General features: G+C 38.2%; 5 protein-coding genes across 5 annotated transcripts; 1 reads left to right on the top strand and 4 right to left on the bottom strand.

Annotated features, from left to right (window-relative positions):
* Positions 1-4813: 4813 nt before the first annotated feature.
* LOC310813601 (gamma-crystallin M3-like) lies at positions 4814-5683 on the bottom strand (the record flags this gene model as incomplete). Its single annotated transcript, XM_083682661.1, has 3 exons — positions 4814-5119; positions 5211-5453; positions 5672-5683. The coding sequence occupies 3 exons, from the start codon at positions 5681-5683 to the stop codon at positions 4814-4816; spliced, it is 561 nt and encodes a 186-aa protein (XP_083538787.1).
* Positions 5684-6362: 679 nt separating this feature from the next.
* On the top strand, positions 6363-7321 carry LOC310813600 (gamma-crystallin M3-like; the record flags this gene model as incomplete). The annotated part of the gene is made up of 3 exons (XM_083682660.1): positions 6363-6394; positions 6666-6924; positions 7016-7321. 3 exons carry the CDS (start codon positions 6363-6365, stop codon positions 7319-7321), a joined length of 597 nt encoding a protein of 198 aa, XP_083538786.1.
* Positions 7322-10137: 2816 nt separating this feature from the next.
* LOC310812726 (gamma-crystallin M3-like) lies at positions 10138-10779 on the bottom strand (the record flags this gene model as incomplete). The annotated part of the gene is made up of 2 exons (XM_083681413.1): positions 10531-10779; positions 10138-10443 (listed from the first exon to the last, which is right to left on the bottom strand). The coding sequence occupies exons 1-2, from the start codon at positions 10726-10728 to the stop codon at positions 10138-10140; spliced, it is 504 nt and encodes a 167-aa protein (XP_083537539.1). The 5' UTR covers positions 10729-10779.
* A 2620-nt stretch (positions 10780-13399) lies between these two features.
* LOC310813599 (gamma-crystallin M3-like) lies at positions 13400-14195 on the bottom strand (the record flags this gene model as incomplete). The annotated part of the gene is made up of 3 exons (XM_083682659.1): positions 13400-13705; positions 13799-14041; positions 14184-14195. 3 exons carry the CDS (start codon positions 14193-14195, stop codon positions 13400-13402), a joined length of 561 nt encoding a protein of 186 aa, XP_083538785.1.
* Positions 14196-18691: 4496 nt separating this feature from the next.
* Positions 18692-19488, bottom strand: LOC310813598 (gamma-crystallin M3-like; the record flags this gene model as incomplete). The annotated part of the gene is made up of 3 exons (XM_083682658.1): positions 18692-18997; positions 19092-19352; positions 19477-19488. 3 exons carry the CDS (start codon positions 19486-19488, stop codon positions 18692-18694), a joined length of 579 nt encoding a protein of 192 aa, XP_083538784.1.
* Positions 19489-19927: the final 439 nt, after the last annotated feature.

Here is a 19927-nt window from a genome sequence, read left to right as displayed (position 1 = left end):
CTTTCCTCTTTGTTAATGTGTGTGCAAGTTAATAAATGAAATACAATATAAACATTTCAAAAGAGCCTTGATTCTGATTTCTGGGTCTGTAGGCATACACCTATGCTTGACTCCGCTCACTACATTAACTCTATTTTCAATTATCATGATCAGTTACTGTAGATGACATAGATGTTAAGATATAGATTAAGATAAATTGATAGTAATTCTCTATATATGATAGTATTTGTTTTTACAGATGAATCAGAAAATAATTGACGACCTGACCATTTCCATATATTTCCGGGACAAATGAATGGTAAAAAGGAAATCGATAAAAACTCAATAGAAAGCCATAATTTTCATAAAGGATGATATTCTCAATCAATGGCAATTGGTGTTTGGGAAATCACACAAACATTTTGGCACTATTTCATAGAAGGTGAATCTAAGAATCATTCTGGAGTTAAACTTGGAATAACATCTGTATGTCTATTAAAAAAACATCACAGACAAAAAAAAAAAAAAAGACATCAGTAAGTATAATAGACAGTGATTTGTGCTTAAACAACTGTAGTGGATGAAAATGAAGTGGATACTGAATGTAGACAGAGAATGCATGACATTATCACTGTAAAATGTTTATTACATCAATAGATGATTGGCTTGCAACCATGGAGCTTTCATCATCTTCAAGTTTATCTTTATTTTTTCTGTTTTAGAGGTGATATCAATACAGTTCTAGGGCCAATATAGGCCGGGGGATGAATCCCATGGTTCATCCACAAGTGATGATAAAAGTTTTCTGACAGAGGTTATCAACTTAGAATCAACTGATCATGATAATTGAAAATAGAGTTAATGCAGTGAGCGGAGTCAAGCATGGGTGTATGTCTACAGACCCAGAAATCAGAATCAAGGCCCTTTTGAAATTGTTCTAATGTATTTCATTCATTGATTTGCACAGACATTAACAAAGAGGAAAGACAACATGAAGAGATGAAGGCATTGTGCAGTGGAGGTTAGGAAACCTTGCTGGGTTTGCAGAGAAGCCTCCCCTAAAACTAAGTTGGTTTGATGTGTGTCGCTTAAAAGGTGAACGAACAGCAGCGTTCCAACAATAGCATAGTTTGGTCACCATAGACCTCAATGTTAAAATGTGCACTTTTAAATGGCAATACTGTATTTTAAAAAGTATAATGGGTATCAAAAAGTTGAATACAAGCAACTCAAGTTAGGCCTCCCTGCATGTTATAAAGTTTAAATGGTATGTTTTGCATAAAAGCTGTAGGAGGAATAGTAGTGAGAAGAAAATAGAATAATAAAAATGAAAAACAAAACAAAAGTTACATCAATAGATGATTTGGGTGCAGCCATGCAGCTTTCATCATCTTCAAGTTTATCTTTCTTCTTTCTGTTTTAGAGTTGATGTCAATACAGACCAAGGGCCAATGGCATAGAACCCCCTATTATCAGGCGCAAATATGCATTTTAGGAAAGATTCATGCCACACAATTTTTTTCAATTAACATTGTGAGTTTATTGAGTTCAGAAGAATGCTAGCTAACATATTAAAAACACACCAGTTTGATACAAACAGTAATTTTCTTGTTTTATCAGTCAATGTTGGTCACGGTACAGCCAAAAAAAGGACCCCCTATTATCGGTCACCCAGTCTCCTATCATCGGTCACTTTAACTTTTTCACTTAAATCATACTATTACCCGTTTTTTTTTTTTTGTAAAATGTTTTTAGGGCATTTCTGCTTTATTGAGACAGTAGTGATTGACAGGAAGGATGACATGCAAGACGTGTCGAGGGTCGGAATCGAACCAGGAACCTTGTGATTATGTGGTATGCGCATTAGTGTGCTACGCCACTAAGCGCCCCTTCCTGTTTGTTTTTACCCGAAAAACAACCGATGCCTTCCCCACAGTGTTGCCTGGCTAGCTGGCTACATACCGAGCCGATTCAACTTTCAAAAAACTGCTTGTTTCTGGACTTCAGTTGCCTTGGCGCTGTCCTGTGCACACCAAAAACTTGGCACTGCAACGACAAGAGGCGCCTCTCGATAGAGCTGCTTGATAACATTTTGTGGTTTCATGAAACGGATTATACAGTGGCTTCAGAAAGTATTTAAACCCCTTCACTTTTTCCACATTTTGTTGTGTTTAGAGTCAATTTAAAATGTATTACATTTATTTATTTTTTTGCCATCAATCTACACACAATACCCTATAATGACAAAGTGAAAACACGTTAGACATTTCTGCAAATTTATTAAAATTGAAATACAGAACTTTTCAAATAACTTTGGATAAATTTGGTTACTTTCATAACAATTACTTTAATTACTTTTATAACAATTCATCCACATTTAGCTTAGTTGTGATAGACACATTAAAAAAAAAAACAAAAAAAAAAAACATATTGTCTTTAAGCGATGTGGGACCTGCCGTGAATCTTAAAATACGACATTCGCGACAACCCAGACAATTTTAGTACCATGGTTTTAATATCTGAAATATCACTAATGTAAGTGTTAATTCAGCTAACATTGTTGGTAAAGGCGTATAGGACTGCCTAGCTTGGCAACTACAGTAGCAGGAGGGAAAATAATATACAGTGGCTTCAGAAAGTATTCAGACCCCTCTGACCCCACATTTTGTTGTGTTATAGACTAAATTTAAAATGGATAAAAAAATTATCATTGCCATCAATCCACATACGATACCCCATAATGAAAAAGCAAAAACAAATTTTTCGATGTTTGCAAATGTATCAAAATTGAAATACCTCATGTCCATAAGTATTCAGACCCTTTGCTCTGACACTCTTAAAATGTGTTCAAATACAAAAATGTCTTTAACAAGTCACTCAACAAGTTGAATTGAGTCCATCTGAGTGCAAGGATCATAGTTAATGTGATTTCAGAATTAATATCTTTTGTTTTTATAGTCTCTGGTTTGCATAGGAATCAATTAAACACTGTGTGGATCAGGAAGTCACTACCAACGTAGCAAATTTAATAATTTTCTCTTGATCCTGACAAACTCCCCAGTCCCTGCCGATGGCAAACATACCCATAATATGATGCAGCTACCACTATTCTTCACACAAAGGATGGATCGGAAACTGCATTGCATGTGCTGGATTTGCACTAAACTTAATGCTTTGTAGTAAAACCAAATAAACACATTTCCAGCCGCTTTCTTTGCTGTATCACTTGAATGAATTGCTGCAAACACAATTATGGATATGAGATTGATTATTTTCCATTAAGGGATTATTTTTGGCCACTTGGTTATAGACCAATTATGTAGAGTGACTGAGATGATCCCATCAACTGTGCTTTTTCCTCTCCACCATTTAACTTTGTAGACTTTTGTAAGAATCCCCAGGCCTCAGAGCAGTTTTGTTCCTCTCCATTTGCTCAGTTTGTATTGACAACCTGATCCAAACAGTGTGTAATTGATTCCTATGCAAATCAGAGACCCTATAAATACAAATATATTAATTCCAAAATCACATTAACTATTATCCTGCATTAACATGGACAGTTCAACTTATTGAGTGATTTGATGATGAAATGTTTGCATTTGAGCTAATTCTAAGGGTCTGAATACTTTTGTAAATGAGGTAGTTCTGTATTTCAATTTTAATAAATTTGCAGAAATGTCTAACGTGTTTTCACTTTGTCATTATAGGGTATTGTGTGTAGATTGATGGCAAAAAAATAAATAAATGTAATACATTTTAAATTGACTCTAAACACAACAAAATATGGAAAAAGTGAAGGGGTTTAAATACTTTCTGAAGCCACTGTATAATCCGTTTCATGAAACCATAAAATGTTATCAAGCAGCTCTATCGAGAGGCGCCTCTTGTCGTTGCAGTGCCAAGTTTTTGGTGTGCACAGGACAGCGCCAAGGCAACTGAAGTCCAGAAACAAGCAGTTTTTTGAAAGTTGAATCGGCTCGGTATGTAGCCAGCTAGCCAGGCAACACTGTGGGGAAGGCATCGGTTGTTTTTCGGGTAAAAACAAACAGGAAGGGGCGCTTAGTGGCGTAGCACACTAATGCGCATACCACATAATCACAAGGTTCCTGGTTCGATTCCGACCCTCGACACGTCTTGCATGTCATCCTTCCTGTCAATCACTACTGTCTCAATAAAGCAGAAATGCCCTAAAAACATTTTACAAAAAAAACAAACGGGTAATAGTATGATTTAAGTGAAAAAGTTAAAGTGACCGATAATAGGAGACTGGGTGACCGATAATAGGGGGTCCTTTTTTTGGCTGTACCGTGACCAACATTGACTGATAAAACAAGAAAATTACTGTTTGTATCAAACTGGTGTGTTTTTAATATGTTAGCTAGCATTCTTCTGATAGCATAAAACAAACAAGCATGCAATTTGAATTGATGTTAAATTAATGTTGAAACTGTGGAGGAATTGTATTTATTTTTCTGATTATTTTAAGTGGTAGTGTGCTATCATCAGGACTCAATTTGGAAAATAATTCCCAAAAAATATGAAATGCCACTTAGAATGACCCAGACTCTCAGGATGTTATACATGTAAAGACTATTTTTGCAAACCCTCCAGGATTTTCCCAATAGAGACTCATTAGAAAGACACCTAGCACATTTCAGTCATATGCCTCATGCTCATGAACCTCATAGCCATCAAACCCATACCCATGCCCATCTCTCGGAATCTGCATTTTTCTCACACATGAGAAATACAAGACAAATGTCCAATACTGAATTTGGCAAAAAGGTTTTATTTAAAAAAATGTTTTAATTTTTTTTTACATCATCTAAGTGATTTACATGGACATGTTCTCCATGATACGCCTCATGCTCATGAACCTCATACCCCCCATACCTCCCATACCCCCCATGCCCATGCCCATCTCTCTGAAGTTCCTGTACTCTCCAGGCCTCATGTACATCATCCTGCCTCTGTAGTGGGGCTGCTCATACATCAGCCAGTGGCCATCCATAATGTTGCAGGACTGGCAGTCGGACATACGGTAACGATCCATGATGGAGTCACAGTCATCCATCATCTCGTGCATCTGACCTCCGAAGTTGTCCCTCTCGTAGATCCTCATCCTGAAGGATCCTCTGTGCTGTTACAGGAAAATACAAAAAAATCAACCTTCATACTCAGAGTAAAGGGAAGTAAAGTGTATGCCTTCACTTAAAGCCATTTGAACTCACCATGGGGATCATGCGGCAGGACCTGATACCATCGTTCATTCCCATGAAGCGCTGGTAATCAGGGTACTCTCCCCTCCTCATGAAGAACTGGTTTCCCATGTAGTTGGTGCGGTCATAGACCATGAAGAAGCCGCTCTCCACCCTGCAGGAGTGGCAGTGGCTCATGTAAGAGGACATGTCATTGCAGTCGCTGCTGCAGTCATAAGAGCGACCCTGGAAGTTCCTCTCCTCGTAGAAGGTAATCTGAAAATAAATATGACTTGTATTTATAATATTTATACATTCAAATAATATTTAGCACAATATAATGAATTTACATTTAACCCAGTAACCATATGAATACACTATCAATATAAATAACTTTCAACATTTTTCACCCTGCCCATGGCGATGGTTGCGATTGTTTCTCAGAACATCAAATCTGAAGGTTTGAAATGAAAGACAACTGCTACAGTGCTTACCTTGCCCATCATGATGGTGGTGGTGGTTGTTCCTCAGAGCTGAACTGCTGCTCCACTGATGTCCTGTCTGTTTTAACCCCTTACTTTTATACCTGACTGAACTGAAAGACTGCATGGCCCCCCATTGTAAAAACCCCTGAGCCGGCAACATGCTACAGGTATAGAGGCCTTTCAAGTGTTGAGGTGCATAGTCATATTTTAAAAGGGGTGGATCCCCAAGGGACTTTAACAAGTAGAATGTTCTAGTGATTCTGGCATGTGAGCACTTTATTGGGGAGGCTTCTCGACAAGCCCAGCATTTATTTCTTAATTTGTCTTTCCTCTTTGTTAATGTGTGTGCAAATCAGTAAATAAAATACAGAAGAATTTAAAAAAGTTAAAGTGCCTTCTGATTTCTGGGTCTGTAGGCATACACCTGTGCCTGACTACTGTAGATGACACATTTCCATTAACAAGACATTAACAAAGAGGACAGACAAAATGAAGAGATAAAGACATTGTCCTGGGCTTGTTGAGAAGCCTCCACTATAAACTGCTAAAATGCTACAATGTCTTTTGAGATTTCTCATCACCAGAACCTTCCATTTTTTTTGTCTCTTGGGGATCCACCCCTTTTAAAATGCGACTAAGCACCTCAACACTCTATAGGCTTCTGTACCTGTAGCATGTTGCCGGCTCAGGGTTTTTTACAATGGGGGCCATGCAGTCTTTCGGTTCAGTCAGGTATAAAAGTAAGCGGTTAAAACAGACAGGACATCAGTGGAGCAGCAGTTCAGCTTTGAGGAACAACCACCACCATCATGATGGGCAAGGTAAGCATTGTAGCAGTTATCTTTAACTTGAAACCTTCAGATTTTATGTTCTGACAAACAATTGCAACCATCGCCATGGGCAGGGTGAGAAATGTTGAAAGTTATTTATATTAATAGTGTATTCATATGGTTACTGTCGACTGGGTTAAATGTAAATTAATTATATTGTGCTAATTATTAAGTCATATTTATTTTCAGATTACCTTCTACGAGGACAGGAACTTCCAGGGTCGTTCTTATGAGTGCAGCAGTGACTGCAATGACATGTCCTCTTACATGAGCCGCTGCCACTCCTGCAGGGTGGAGAGCGGCTGCTTCATGGTCTATGACCGCACCAACTTCATGGGAAACCAGTACTTCATGAGGAGGGGAGAGTACCCTGACTACCAGCGCTTCATGGGAATGAACGACGGTATCAGGTCCTGCCGCATGATCCCCATGGTGAGTTCAAATGGCTTTAAGTGAAGACATACACTTTACTTCCTCTTACTCTTAGTATGAATAATTATTTGTTTGTGTTTTCCTATAACAGCACAGAGGATCCTTCAGGATGAGGATCTATGAGAGGGAAAGCTTTGGAGGTCAGATGCACGAGATGATGGATGACTGTGACTCCATCATGGATCGTTACCGTATGTCCGACTGCCAGTCCTGCAACGTTATGGACGGCCACTGGCTGATGTATGAGCAGCCCAACTACAGAGGCAGGATGATGTACATGAGGCCTGGAGAGTACAGGAACTTCAGAGAGATGGGCATGGGCATGGGGGGTATGGGAGGTATGGGGGGTATGAGGTTCATGAGCATGAGGCGTATCATGGAGAACATGTCCATGTAAAAACACTAAGATGATGTATAAAAAAACATTTTAAATAAAACCCTTTTTGCCAAATTCAGTATTGCACATTTGTCTTGTTATTTTGAAGTGTGAGAAAAATACAGATTCCGAGAGATGGGCATGCATATGGGTTTGATGGGTCTATGGTTCATGAGTATGAGGTATATTACTGAAATGTCTTTCTAATGAGTCTTTATTGGGAAAATCATGGAAGGTTTACAAAAAATCTTTAAACATATATAACGCCCTGAGAGTCTGGGTCATTTTAAGTGCCATTTCATATTTTCCTGGAATTATTTTCCAAATTGAATTCAGTCCTGATGATAGCTCACTACCACTCCGCAAACTAATTAATATTCCTCCACAGTTTCAACATTAATTTAACACCACCAAATGTCATGTTTTCTTGTTTTATTTTGGTAGCTTTTCAAAGAACTTTAAAAAGAAGTTGTGGGGGGACATGCAGCGTTCGGCCTGTAGAGGGAGCTACAGGACCGTGGCAAGGGTTACGCAAGCGAGGCTTCGTTGCGCATCTGTTGCGGGGTAAACGGGGTTTGTCCCATATCACCACCACCGAGTCCGCCTCTGTGCCCCTCGTTGGGCGCCACTGTAACAAGGTCCTTAACACAGAGGCGGACTCGGTGGTGGTGATATGGGACAAACCCCGTTTATTTAGAATGTTTCTGTTTTGGCTCTCGGTCGACTTTCCAGTTATGGCTTTTCAGCCCTGCTCTCCAAAGCAGAGGCACACACATCTTAAACCATTTCGTTAAGGAGGCTTCATTTGCAACAGGTACGCAACGAAGCCTCGCTTCCGTAACCCTTGCCACGGTCCTGTAGCTCCCTCTACAGGCCGAACGCTGCATGTCCCCCCACAGAAGTAAAATGTATTACCTTTGGATAAAGTTAATGAAGCATCTCCAGACGTGGTGGTATACTCTCTGGTGCCAGCACTTACTTACCTGATCGGATATAGAGCAATCATCAGTAAGCGGCTAATGAAAATCTCCCAGAAAAGGTTGATTCCAAGAGAACCCCAGTCAGAACATGGCAAAGTACTTCTGTTTTCATTGCTTGTAGATGAAGTGGGGCAATTTGGGCAAAAAGACCCATTAGTTTTGAATGGAGTTAAAAATAAAACTTAACTGAGATCGGAATTGAGCAATTTACAGGGAGTTCAGGGTGGCCATTAAATCGCTTTAGTTAAAGACATTGGTATTATAAAATGAATTGATCAAATGTTGTCAAAATACCACTTGTAAATTCAATACGTCATGTTGCCTTTAGTCCTACAAATGTCTTTTCACTGATTAAAACAGCCATACTGTATGAAAGATAGCTAAAATTACATTATTGCTCACGAAAAAGTAGCTAGTTAGCTATCTTGCTGGCAAGCAAGTTTTTTTTTATGTCTCTAGCTATCTGGTGCTGTATTTTACAAATAGTCAGACTAGACAGCATGCCACCCTTCAATTTAATCTAGAAATATAACTACACTATGTAACTAGCAAGACAGGAATACCAGCTCCATTTTTGCTGTGGGACACTAGAAAACATTTTTACAACACCATTTTGGTGGATGTTATCTCAATCCGCCTTCTGAGATCTGAGATTCAAGATCTCTCTGTGGCTTAATGGTTATGACAATGCTTTCCAGGCCTATACACATATTATTCTATATCAGATCAAGTAAGTGTGTGCTAGCACCAGAGAAATGTAATCGGAGAGACCCAACCATTTCACATTTGCTGCTTTACTCCACTATTGGCCACATGAGGCCGTGCTTAAACTGAATTGGACGCTGGCACAGACTTAATTCGTCTTGGTATTCCCGGATGCTGTTTGAAGTACTTACTTTTTGAGCCTCTCCGCTTTACATGTCTGTGGTGCTGGCACACACCTCAACGGATATACTGGAGAGTGAGAGTCGTAAAGCAGCTATATCTCATTGTCAACATTTTATCTTCCTTTAATTGGGATATACAGTATTTCAGACAGCGTTCATAAAATAGATGGTTATTTTACAGGCAAACTTCCCTTTTATAGCCTGCTGCTTTCATGATCAGTATTACCAGTTAAAAAATGTTCTTATGGGATTCTGAGTTGGAAATTAATAATAGATAGTGACAAATTAGTTTGACAGGTTTCTATGGTTTCTAAGTAAGAATAACCTAATTTCTCAAGAGCATGTGATGGTATCACTATACCACCACCACGTCTGGAGATACTAAATATACAACAAGCAAGCATGCAATTTGGTTTGATGTTAAATGAATGTTGAAACTGGAGGAATACTATTTAATTTGCTAATTATTTTAAGTGGTAGTGGGCTATCGTTAGGGTTAGGGTTAGAAAATAATTGCATGAAAATATGAAATGACCCAGACTCTCAGGACTTTTTACAAGATAAAAAAGATTCATCTTGTAACCCCTCATGATTTTTCCATTAAACTTGTTAGAAAGATACTTTGCACATTTCAGTAATATGCCTCATGCTCATGAACCTCATACCCATCGAACCCATGTCATAGAAAAACAAGACAAATGTGCAATTGAACAGAAAAAAAAGTTCAAAACGTTTTTTTTTGCAAACCCTCCATGATTTTCCCAATAAAGACTCATTAGAAACTTAGCACATTTCAGTAATATGCCTCATACTCATGAACCGCACACCCATCAAACCCATACCCATGCCCATCTCTCAGAATCTGGATTTTTGTCACACTTCAGAATAACAAGACAAATATGCAATACTGAATTTGGCAAAAAGGTTTTATTTAAAATGTTTAGCTTTTTTGTACATCATTTTAGTGTTTTTACATGGACATGTTCTCCATGATACGCCTCATGCTCATGAACCTCATACCCCCCATACCTCCCATACCCCCCATGCCCATGCCCATCTCTCTGAAGTTCCTGTACTCTCCAGGCCTCATGTACATCATCCTGCCTCTGTAGTTGGGCTGCTCATACATCAGCCAGTGGCCGTCCATAATGTTGCAGGACATGCAGTCGGACATACGGTAACGATCCATGATGGAGTCACAGTCATCCATCATCTCGTGCATCTGACCTCCGAAGTTCTCCCTCTCGTAGATTCTCATCCTGAAGGATCCTTTGTGCTGTTACAAGAAAAAAAAAATCAACCTTCGTACTCAGAGTAAAGGGAAGTAAAGTGTATGCCTTCACTTAAAGCCATTCGAACTCACCATGGGGATCATGCGACAGGACCTGATGCCGTCAGTCATTCCCATTCCCATACGCTGACAGTCAGAGTACTCTCCCCTCCTCATGAAGAACTGGTTTCCCATGTAGTTGGTGCGGTCATAGACCATGAAGCAGCCGCTCTCCACCCTGCAGGAGTGGCAGTGGCTCATGTAAGAGGACATGTCATTGCAGTCGCTCATGCACTCATAAGAGCGACCCTGGAAGTTCCTGTCCTCGTAGAAGGTAATCTGAAAATAAACAATGGCTAATGTTAATAAACATAATCTTAATAATTTAAAATTCAAATCATATTAAGCACAATTAATTTGTTTAAATTATAATTTAAACCATTCTAACCATATGAATACACTATCAATATCAATTGAACATTAAACATTTTTCACCAACATTAAACATTTCTCACCAACATTAAACATTTCTCACCTTGCCCATCATGATTGCTGCGATTTGTTTCTCAGAACACTCAAAGAACTGCTGCTCCACTGATGTCCTGTCTGTTTTAACCCCTTACTTTTATACCTGACTGAACCGAAAGACTACATGGCCCCCATTGTAAAAACCCCTGAGCTGGCAACATGCTACATGTCCTGTATAGAGGCCTATAGAGTGTTGAGGTGCTTAGTCATATTTTAAAAGGGGTGGATCCCCAAGAGACATTAAAACATGGAATGTTCTGTTCTGATGAGAAGAAGACATTATAGCATTTTAGCACTTTATTGGGGAGGCTTCTTGACAAGCCCAGCATTTATTTCTTCATTTTGTCTTTCCTCTTTGTTAATAATGTATGTGCGCAACTCGATAAATTAAATTCATTATAACAATTTCAAAAGTGCCTTGATTCTGATTTCTGGGTCTGTAGGCATACACCAACGCCTGACTCAGACTCTATTTTCTCTATGAACAGTTCCTATAGATGACATAGAGGTTAAGATATAGATAAATAGATCTATAGATATAGATAAATTGATAATACATTTTTTACAAATGTATGAGAAAATAATTGACAACCTAACCATTTCCTGTGCTCAGAATAGAACAACACATAAATTACTGGGGCATATGGATGGTAAAAAGGAAGTAGATAAAAACTAGCGTCATATTAAAAAAGGCGTCATATTAATAAAGTGGATATTCTCAATCAATGGCAATTGGTGTTATAGTATGCTTGGGTGGTAAAAATTTTTTGGCACAAGTTGAATCGAAGAATCATTCTGAAATAAGATGTTAATGTCTAAATTGAGTCAGCAAGTTTAATAGAGAGTGATTTGTGTTTAATCAACCCCATGGGCATTTTACATTGTGTTACAGTTGAGCAATAGTTAAAAACTAACCGAACTGACTTTGTACAACATAGAGTACTGTTTTTTTTCATGTTTTTTAAACGTCAAAATGCAAACGCTAGACTGCTGTAACTTTTGCAATGGTGGATTGACATTGTTTTTGATGGTTGTTGGTTCGTCACGTGTTGGTTGGAATTAACTGTTCATTAGAAGTTGTCATGTGACAGTAATTTTTCAACGCTAACTTAAAGTTGCAATTTGATGGTCATCATCTAATGTTGCTACATGATTGCACATGTGTTGAAAATGAATCGTAAATGTTAAGAAGTTTAAAAAATGAACATGATACATAGCCTACATCAATAATGGGTTAATGTAATGATGCTAGACACTCCATGCACATGAGGTTAAAAACAAAACTAGAATGAAAACAGAAAAAAAAAAATAGATATATTTATTTCAAAAGTGATAGTAGTAAAGTAGTAAAAGAGGAGAAAGTTTAGACCATGCTGAAAAGTCTTACAACAAGAAGACCTTTTTTTTTTTTTTTTTTTTTTTTTTTTTACAAATGTTCAACATGTCCAAATCCTCTCTGTGTTATGGAATGTTTTTACAACCTCAGTGAAAGTCTTTCCCCAACTTTCTAATTTCTCTGATGCACAATCTGAACCCCATTATTACTCTTGTGTTTCAACAGTAGACTTGAGGGCATTGTGGACAGAAACATGTACGAAAAACCTAACGGTTGTTGGCTCAATTCCCAAACTTAAAGAACAGTATGTATTCAATCATATTGCATGGAAAAGTACTCAAATACTGTAGATGATGTCATGTTAAGTAAAGAGGTTCTATTAATGAAATACATTTTTTCACTTCCATTTGGTTAGGAATCAATGGGCAACCTTGTTACAATGTTGGATCATGACTGTCAAATAAAGACATGTAGAAAATGTTCCTTTACAGTCCACATACAACCATGTCACAATGTTGTATAATGACTGGATTATCCCACTTTTCTAATTTCTCTGATGCACAATCTGAACCCCATTAGTACTCTTGTTTTGCAACAGTGGACTCGTGACGTTGTGGACAGAACAATGTGCTATAAATCAAAAGGTTGTTTGTTCAATTCCCTAACTGGGTCATAAAGAACAGTAGTTATTCAGTCGCAGTGCATGGAGGAAGTACTCATATACTGTACTGTAGATGATGTCACGTTATGTAAATTATTCAAGTTCTGTTAATGAAATAAAATGTTTCACTTTCCTTTGGTTTGAAATCAATGGGCAACCTTATTACAATGTTGGATCATGACTGTCAAATAATGACATGTAGAAAATGTTCCTTTACAGTCCACATGCAACCATGTCACAATGTTGTATAATGACTGTCATTTCAGTCATATGCCTCATGCTCATGAATCTCAAAGCCATCAAACCCATACCAATGGAACATCTCTCGAAATCTGGATGTTTCTCACATGGGAAATACCAAACAAATGTGCAATGCTGAATTTGGCAAAAAGGTTTTAATCAAAATGTTTGGCTTGTTTGTACATCATCTAAGTGATTTACATGGACATGTTCTCCATGATACGCCTCATGCTCATGAACCTCATACCCCCCATACCTCCCATACCCCCCATGCCCATGCCCATCTCTCTGAAGTTCCTGTACTCTCCAGGCCTCATGTACATCATCCTGCCTCTGAAGTGGGGCTGCTCATACATCAGCCAGTGGCCGTCCATAACGTTGCAGGACATGCAGTCGGACATACGGTAACGATCCATGATGGAGTCACAGTCATCCATCATCTCGTGCATCTGACCTCCGAAGCTCTCCTTCTCGTAGATCCTCATCCTGAAGGATCCTCTGTGCTGTTACAGAAAAAAAATGAAAAAAACAATTATTGGTACTAAGAGTAAAGGGAAGTAAAGTGTATGCCTTCACTTAAAGTCATTTGAACTCACCATGGGGATCATGCGGCAGGACCTGATACCATTGTTCATTCCCATGAAGCGCTGGTAGTCAGGGTACTCTCCCCTGCCCATGAAGAACTGGTTTCCCATGTAGTTGGTGCGGTCATAGCCCATGAAGCAGCCGCTCTCCACCCTGCAGGAGTGGCAGCGGCTCATGTAAGAGGACATGTCATTGCAGTCGCTGCTGCACTCATAGGAGCGACCCTGGAAGTTCCTCTCCTCGTAGAAGGTAGCCTGAAAATTAAACAATGACTAATGTTAATAAATATTTCTTAATAATGTTTCTCAATTCAAGTTACATTCAACATAATAGCATTAATTTACATTTAACCATATGAATACACTATCAATATCAATAACTTTCAACATTTCTCACCCTGCCCATCATGATTGCTGCGATTTTGTTTCTCAGAACACTCAAAGAACTGCTGCTAGACTGATGTCCTGTCTGTTTTAACCCCTTACTTTTATACCTGACTGAACCGAAAGACTGCATGGCCCCCATTGTAAAAACCCCTGAGCCGGCAACATGCTATAGGTACAGAGGCCTATAGAGTGTTGAGGTGCTTAGTCGCATTTTAAAAGGGGTGGATCCCCAAGAGACTTTAAAAAATGGAATGTTCTTGTGAAGGGAAATCTCAAAAGACTTTATAGCATTTTAGCAGATTATAGGGGAGGCTTCACAACAAGCCAAGCAGGTTTTCCTAACCTCCCCAGCACAATGCCTTTATCTCTTCATTTTGTCTATGTGCCTACAAATCAATAAATGAAATACATTATGAACATTTCAAAAGAGTTTTGATTCTGATTTCTGGGTCTGTAGGCATACACCCACGCCTGGCTGTGCTCATTAAATTAAGTCTGTTTTCAATTGTCATTATCAATTACTGTAGATGACAGAGATGTTAAGATATAGATTAGGATAAATTGATAGAAATTTGAAAAGAAAACACATCAGAGTATAATTGACAACCTGACATTTCCTGTGCTCAGTATAGAAAACCACTGACACTCCTGGGGTATATGGATGGTAAAAAGGAAGTAGATAAAACTCAAGAGAAAGCTCAACATATTTATGAAGGGGGATATTCTCAATCTATGGCAATTGGTGTTACTTTATGCTTGGCTGGGACATCACGCAAACGTTTTGTCACTATTTCAGTGAAGTTGAATCTAAGAATCATTCTTGAATGACATGTGAATGTCAATGAAAAAACTTCACATAAGGAGGCAAGTTTAATAGAGAGTGATTTGCGCTGAAACAACCCCATGGACATTGTACATTGTGTCACAGTTGAGCAAATGTCAAAAAACAAAACAAACTGACGTTGTACAACAGAGAGTATTTTTTTTAAAAATGTTTTTTAAATGTCAAAATGAAAACTCTGGAGTGCTGTAGCTCCTGCAATGTTGGATTGACATTGTTTTTTGATAGTTGTTGGCCAGTTAAATGTTGGTTGGAATTAACCGTTCATGAGACGTTGTTAAGTGATGGTTATTTTTCAACGTTGACTTAAGGTTGTCATTTGATGCTTATCATCTGATGTTATTGCATAACTGCACGTGGGTTGAAAATGAATGTTTTCTTAACATGGCCAGGTGATGGCCATCTCACAGTTGAAAATAATCATTTTTAAAATGCTGCTTATTTTTACATTAATACAATGTTAAAAGTCTAATATTGATCTTTACATGAACTTCCTAACCAAATTTATACTTTTATCTAGAATGTGTAAATGTTCCAGTCCCCCCTGTAATTCATCTATCTGACCAATGGTGTCATTGATTTGATGGCATCTTTTCCAATCAGGATTACATTTAGCATTTCACAATGGGGATTACATTTTACATTTGAATTCACTGTACTCAATTTTTGATGTGTCCTCACTTGGGATTCAAACTTATAACCTCTTGTAAGACATGGTAATGCCTTACTTTCAACATCTCAGTGCAGATTATAAACTACGCTCTCAATACTATATTTTGGGAAGACCACACATCTGCATTTGCTATAAATTGGCCTGAGCTCTGTTTTCTAATGTTTCTGTTAATCTACACACCACTGATCTGATTGACTTTTACAGATATATTTTAACAGCTTCAGTGTTTTCTGCAAAGTTGTGTCATGTTGGTGGGGCATGATTCTGTTGTTTTACATACTGAGGATTTCTTAATCCTCAAAGTGTGATGAGAATGGTGAGATAAAAGAATAATACATTTCTATTTCAAACGATAAAGTAGTAAAGGCAGTAAAAGAGGATAAAGTTCAGACCATGCTGAAAAGGCTATTACAACAAGAAAACCTTGTATTCTTACAAATGTTCAACGTGTCCAAATATTCTTTGTGTTTTACGGAATGTCTTTACAACCTTTAGGAAAGTATATCCCCACATTTCTAATTTCTCTGATGCACAATCTGAACCCCATTAGTATTCTTGTGTTGCAACAGTGGACTCGTGACATTGTGGACAGAACAATGTGCTATAAACCAAAAGGTTGTTTGTTCAATTCCCTAACTGGGTCATAAAGAACAGTAGTTATTCAGTCGCAGTGCATGGAGGAAGTACTCATATGCTGTATTGTAGATGATGTCATGTTATGTAAATAATTCAATTTCTGTTAATGAAATAAAATGTTTTACTTTCCTTTGGTTTGGAATCAATGGGCAACCTTATTACAATGTTGGATCATGACTGTCAAATAATGACATTTACAGTCCACATGCAACCATGTCACAGTGTTGTATAATGACTGTCAAATGCTTATTTTCAGAAAACCTGTGTTTTCAACCCATGATAAACAATGTAACAACGTTGAATGATGACCATCAAATAATAACCATAAACCAACATGGTATGATGGTGTTACCACATTCTACTGTACTGTAACATTTGGTTATAACATTGTCCCACAGTTATTTTGCATTGTCTCTGTATGGCTGTCACAAGACAGTGAATCAAAATGTTTACATACTGTATGTTCATACAATGTTTGAATTTAAACATTTACTTATTGCAGGTCACTTTGGATAAAAGCATCTGCTAAATGACTGAAATTTACAATGTAAATGTAGACATTGCTGCACCATACCATTTTCCATCATGTCTTCGGTATAACAAGACTGATGTCCTGTCTGTTTTAACCCCTTACTTTTATACCTGACTGAACCGAAAGACTGCATGGCCCCCATTGTAAAAACCCCTGAGCCGGCAACATGCTATAGGTACAGAGGCCTATAGAGTGTTGAGGTGCTTAGTCGCATTTTAAAAGGGGTGGATCCCCAAGAGACTTTAAAAAATGGAATGTTCTTGTGAAGGGAAATCTCAAAAGACTTTATAGCATTTTAGCAGATTATAGGGGAGGCTTCACAACAAGCCAAGCAGGTTTTCCTAACCTCCCCAGCACAATGCCTTTATCTCTTCATTTTGTCTATGTGCCTACAAATCAATAAATGAAATACCTTATGAACATTTCAAAAGAGTTTTGATTCTGATTTCTGGGTCTGTAGGCATACACCCACGCCTGGCTGTGCTCATTAAATTAAGTCTGTTTTCAATTGTCATTATCAATTACTGTAGATGACAGAGATGTTAAGATATAGATTAGGATAAATTGATAGAAATTTGAAAAGAAAACACATCAGAGTATAATTGACAACCTGACATTTCCTGTGCTCAGTACAGAAAACCACTGACACTACTGGGGCATATGGATGGTAAAAAGGAAGTAGATAAAATTCAAGAGAAAGCTCATCATATTTATGAAGGGGGATATTCTCAATCAATGGCAATTGGTGTTACTTTATGCTTGGCTGGGACATCACGCAAACGTTTTGTCACTATTTCAGTGAAGTTGAACCTAAGAATCATTCTTGAATGATATGTGAATGTCAATGAAAAAACTTCACATAAGTAATTAAGTTTAATAGAGAGTGATTTGTGCCGAAACAACCCCATGGACATTGTACATTGTGTCACAGTTGAGCAAATGTCAAAAAACAAACCAAACTGATGTTGTACAAAAGAGAGTATTTTTTTTTTAAATGTCAAAATGAAAACTCTGGAGTGCTGTAGCTTATGCAATGTTGGATTGACATTGTTTTTTGATAGTTGTTGGCCAGTTAAATGTTGGTTGGAATTAACCGTTCATGAGACGTTATACCGTTCATGACCGATATATCATTGAAACAACCGAAACATAATCTTAATACACCATTGTTTTTCTAAAATGCCCACAGTGTTTTTGAAATAGATGGCTATTTTACAGACAAGTTTCCCTTTTATGGGCTGCTGCTTTCCAGATCAGTAGTACCAGTTAAAATTATTTATTTTGGGATTCTGAGTTGGGACATAATAATAGGTACATTAGGAAGACACAAAATTAGTTTGACAGGTTTGTATCGTTTCTAAGTAAGAAGAACCTGATTTCTGAGGAGCATGTATTGGTATCACTATACCACCACCACATCTGGAGATACTTCATTACATTAACCAAAGGTTATATGTTTTACAAGTTCTTTGAAAAGCTACCATAATAAAACAAGCATGTGTGATCATCAGGACTGAAATGAATTTGGAAAAGAACTCCATAAATAATGAAATGGTTCTCTTCGTGACCCAGACTCTCAGCGCTTTCTACGTGTAGAGATCTTTTTGTAAACTCTTCATGATTTTCCCAATAAATACTCTTTGGAAAGGCACTGAGCACATTTCAGTCATATACCTCATGCTCATGAACCTCAAAGCCATCAAACCCATACCAATGGCCATCTCTCGGAATCTGGATGTTTCTCACATGGGAAATACCAAACAAATGTGCAATGCTGAATTTGGCAAAAAGGTTTTAATCAAAATGTTTGGCTTGTTTGTACATCATCTTAGTGATTTACATGGACATGTTCTCCATGATACGCCTCATGCTCATGAACCTCATACCCCCCATTCCTCCCATACCCCCCATGCCCATGCCCATCTCTCTGAAGTTCCTGTACTCTCCAGGCCTCATGTACATCATCCTGCCTCTGAAGTGGGGCTGCTCATACATCAGCCAGTGGCCGTCCATAACGTTGCAGGACATGCAGTCGGACATACGGTAACGATCCATGATGGAGTCACAGTCATCCATCATCTCGTGCATCTGACCTCCGAAGCTCTCCCTCTCGTAGATCCTCATCCTGAAGGATCCTCTGTGCTGTTACAGAAAAAAAATGAAAAAAAACAATTATTGGTACTAAGAGTAAAGGGAAGTAAAGTGTATGCCTTCACTTAAAGTCATTTGAACTCACCATGGGGATCATGCGGCAGGACCTGATACCATTGTTCATTCCCATGAAGCGCTGGTAGTCAGGGTACTCTCCCCTGCCCATGAAGAACTGGTTTCCCATGTAGTTGGTGCGGTCATAGCCCATGAAGCAGCCGCTCTCCACCCTGCAGGAGTGGCAGCGGCTCATGTAAGAGGACATGTCATTGCAGTCGCTGCTGCACTCATAGGAGCGACCCTGGAAGTTCCTCTCCTCATAGAAGGTAGCCTGAAAATTAAACAATGACTAATGTTAATAAACATTTCTTAATAATGTTTCTCAATTCAAGTTACATTCAACATAATAGCATTAATTTACATTTAACCATATGAATACACTATCAATATCAATAACTTTCAACATTTCTCACCCTGCCCATCATGATTGCTGCGATTTTGTTTCTCAGAACACTCAAAGAACTGCTGCTAGACTGATGTCCTGTCTGTTTTAACCCCTTACTTTTATACCTGACTGAACCGAAAGACTGCATGGCCCCCATTGTAAAAACCCCTGAGCCGGCAACATGCTATAGGTACAGAGGCCTATAGAGTGTTGAGGTGCTTAGTCGCATTTTAAAAGGGGTGGATCCCCAAGAGACTTTAAAAAATGGAATGTTCTTGTGAAGGGAAATCTCAAAAGACTTTATAGCATTTTAGCAGATTATAGGGGAGGCTTCACAACAAGCCAAGCAGGTTTTCCTAACCTCCCCAGCACAATGCCTTTATCTCTTCATTTTGTCTATGTGCCTACAAATCAATAAATGAAATACATTATGAACATTTCAAAAGAGTTTTGATTCTGATTTCTGGGTCTGTAGGCAT

The sequence above is a fragment of the Argentina silus genome (genome assembly GCF_951799395.1).
Source record: "Argentina silus genome assembly, chromosome: 12".
NCBI classification, from domain to species: domain Eukaryota; kingdom Metazoa; phylum Chordata; class Actinopteri; order Argentiniformes; family Argentinidae; genus Argentina; species Argentina silus.
The sequence above is the reverse complement of the archived record's forward strand: the minus strand, read 5'-3'. Positions and strand labels throughout refer to the sequence as shown.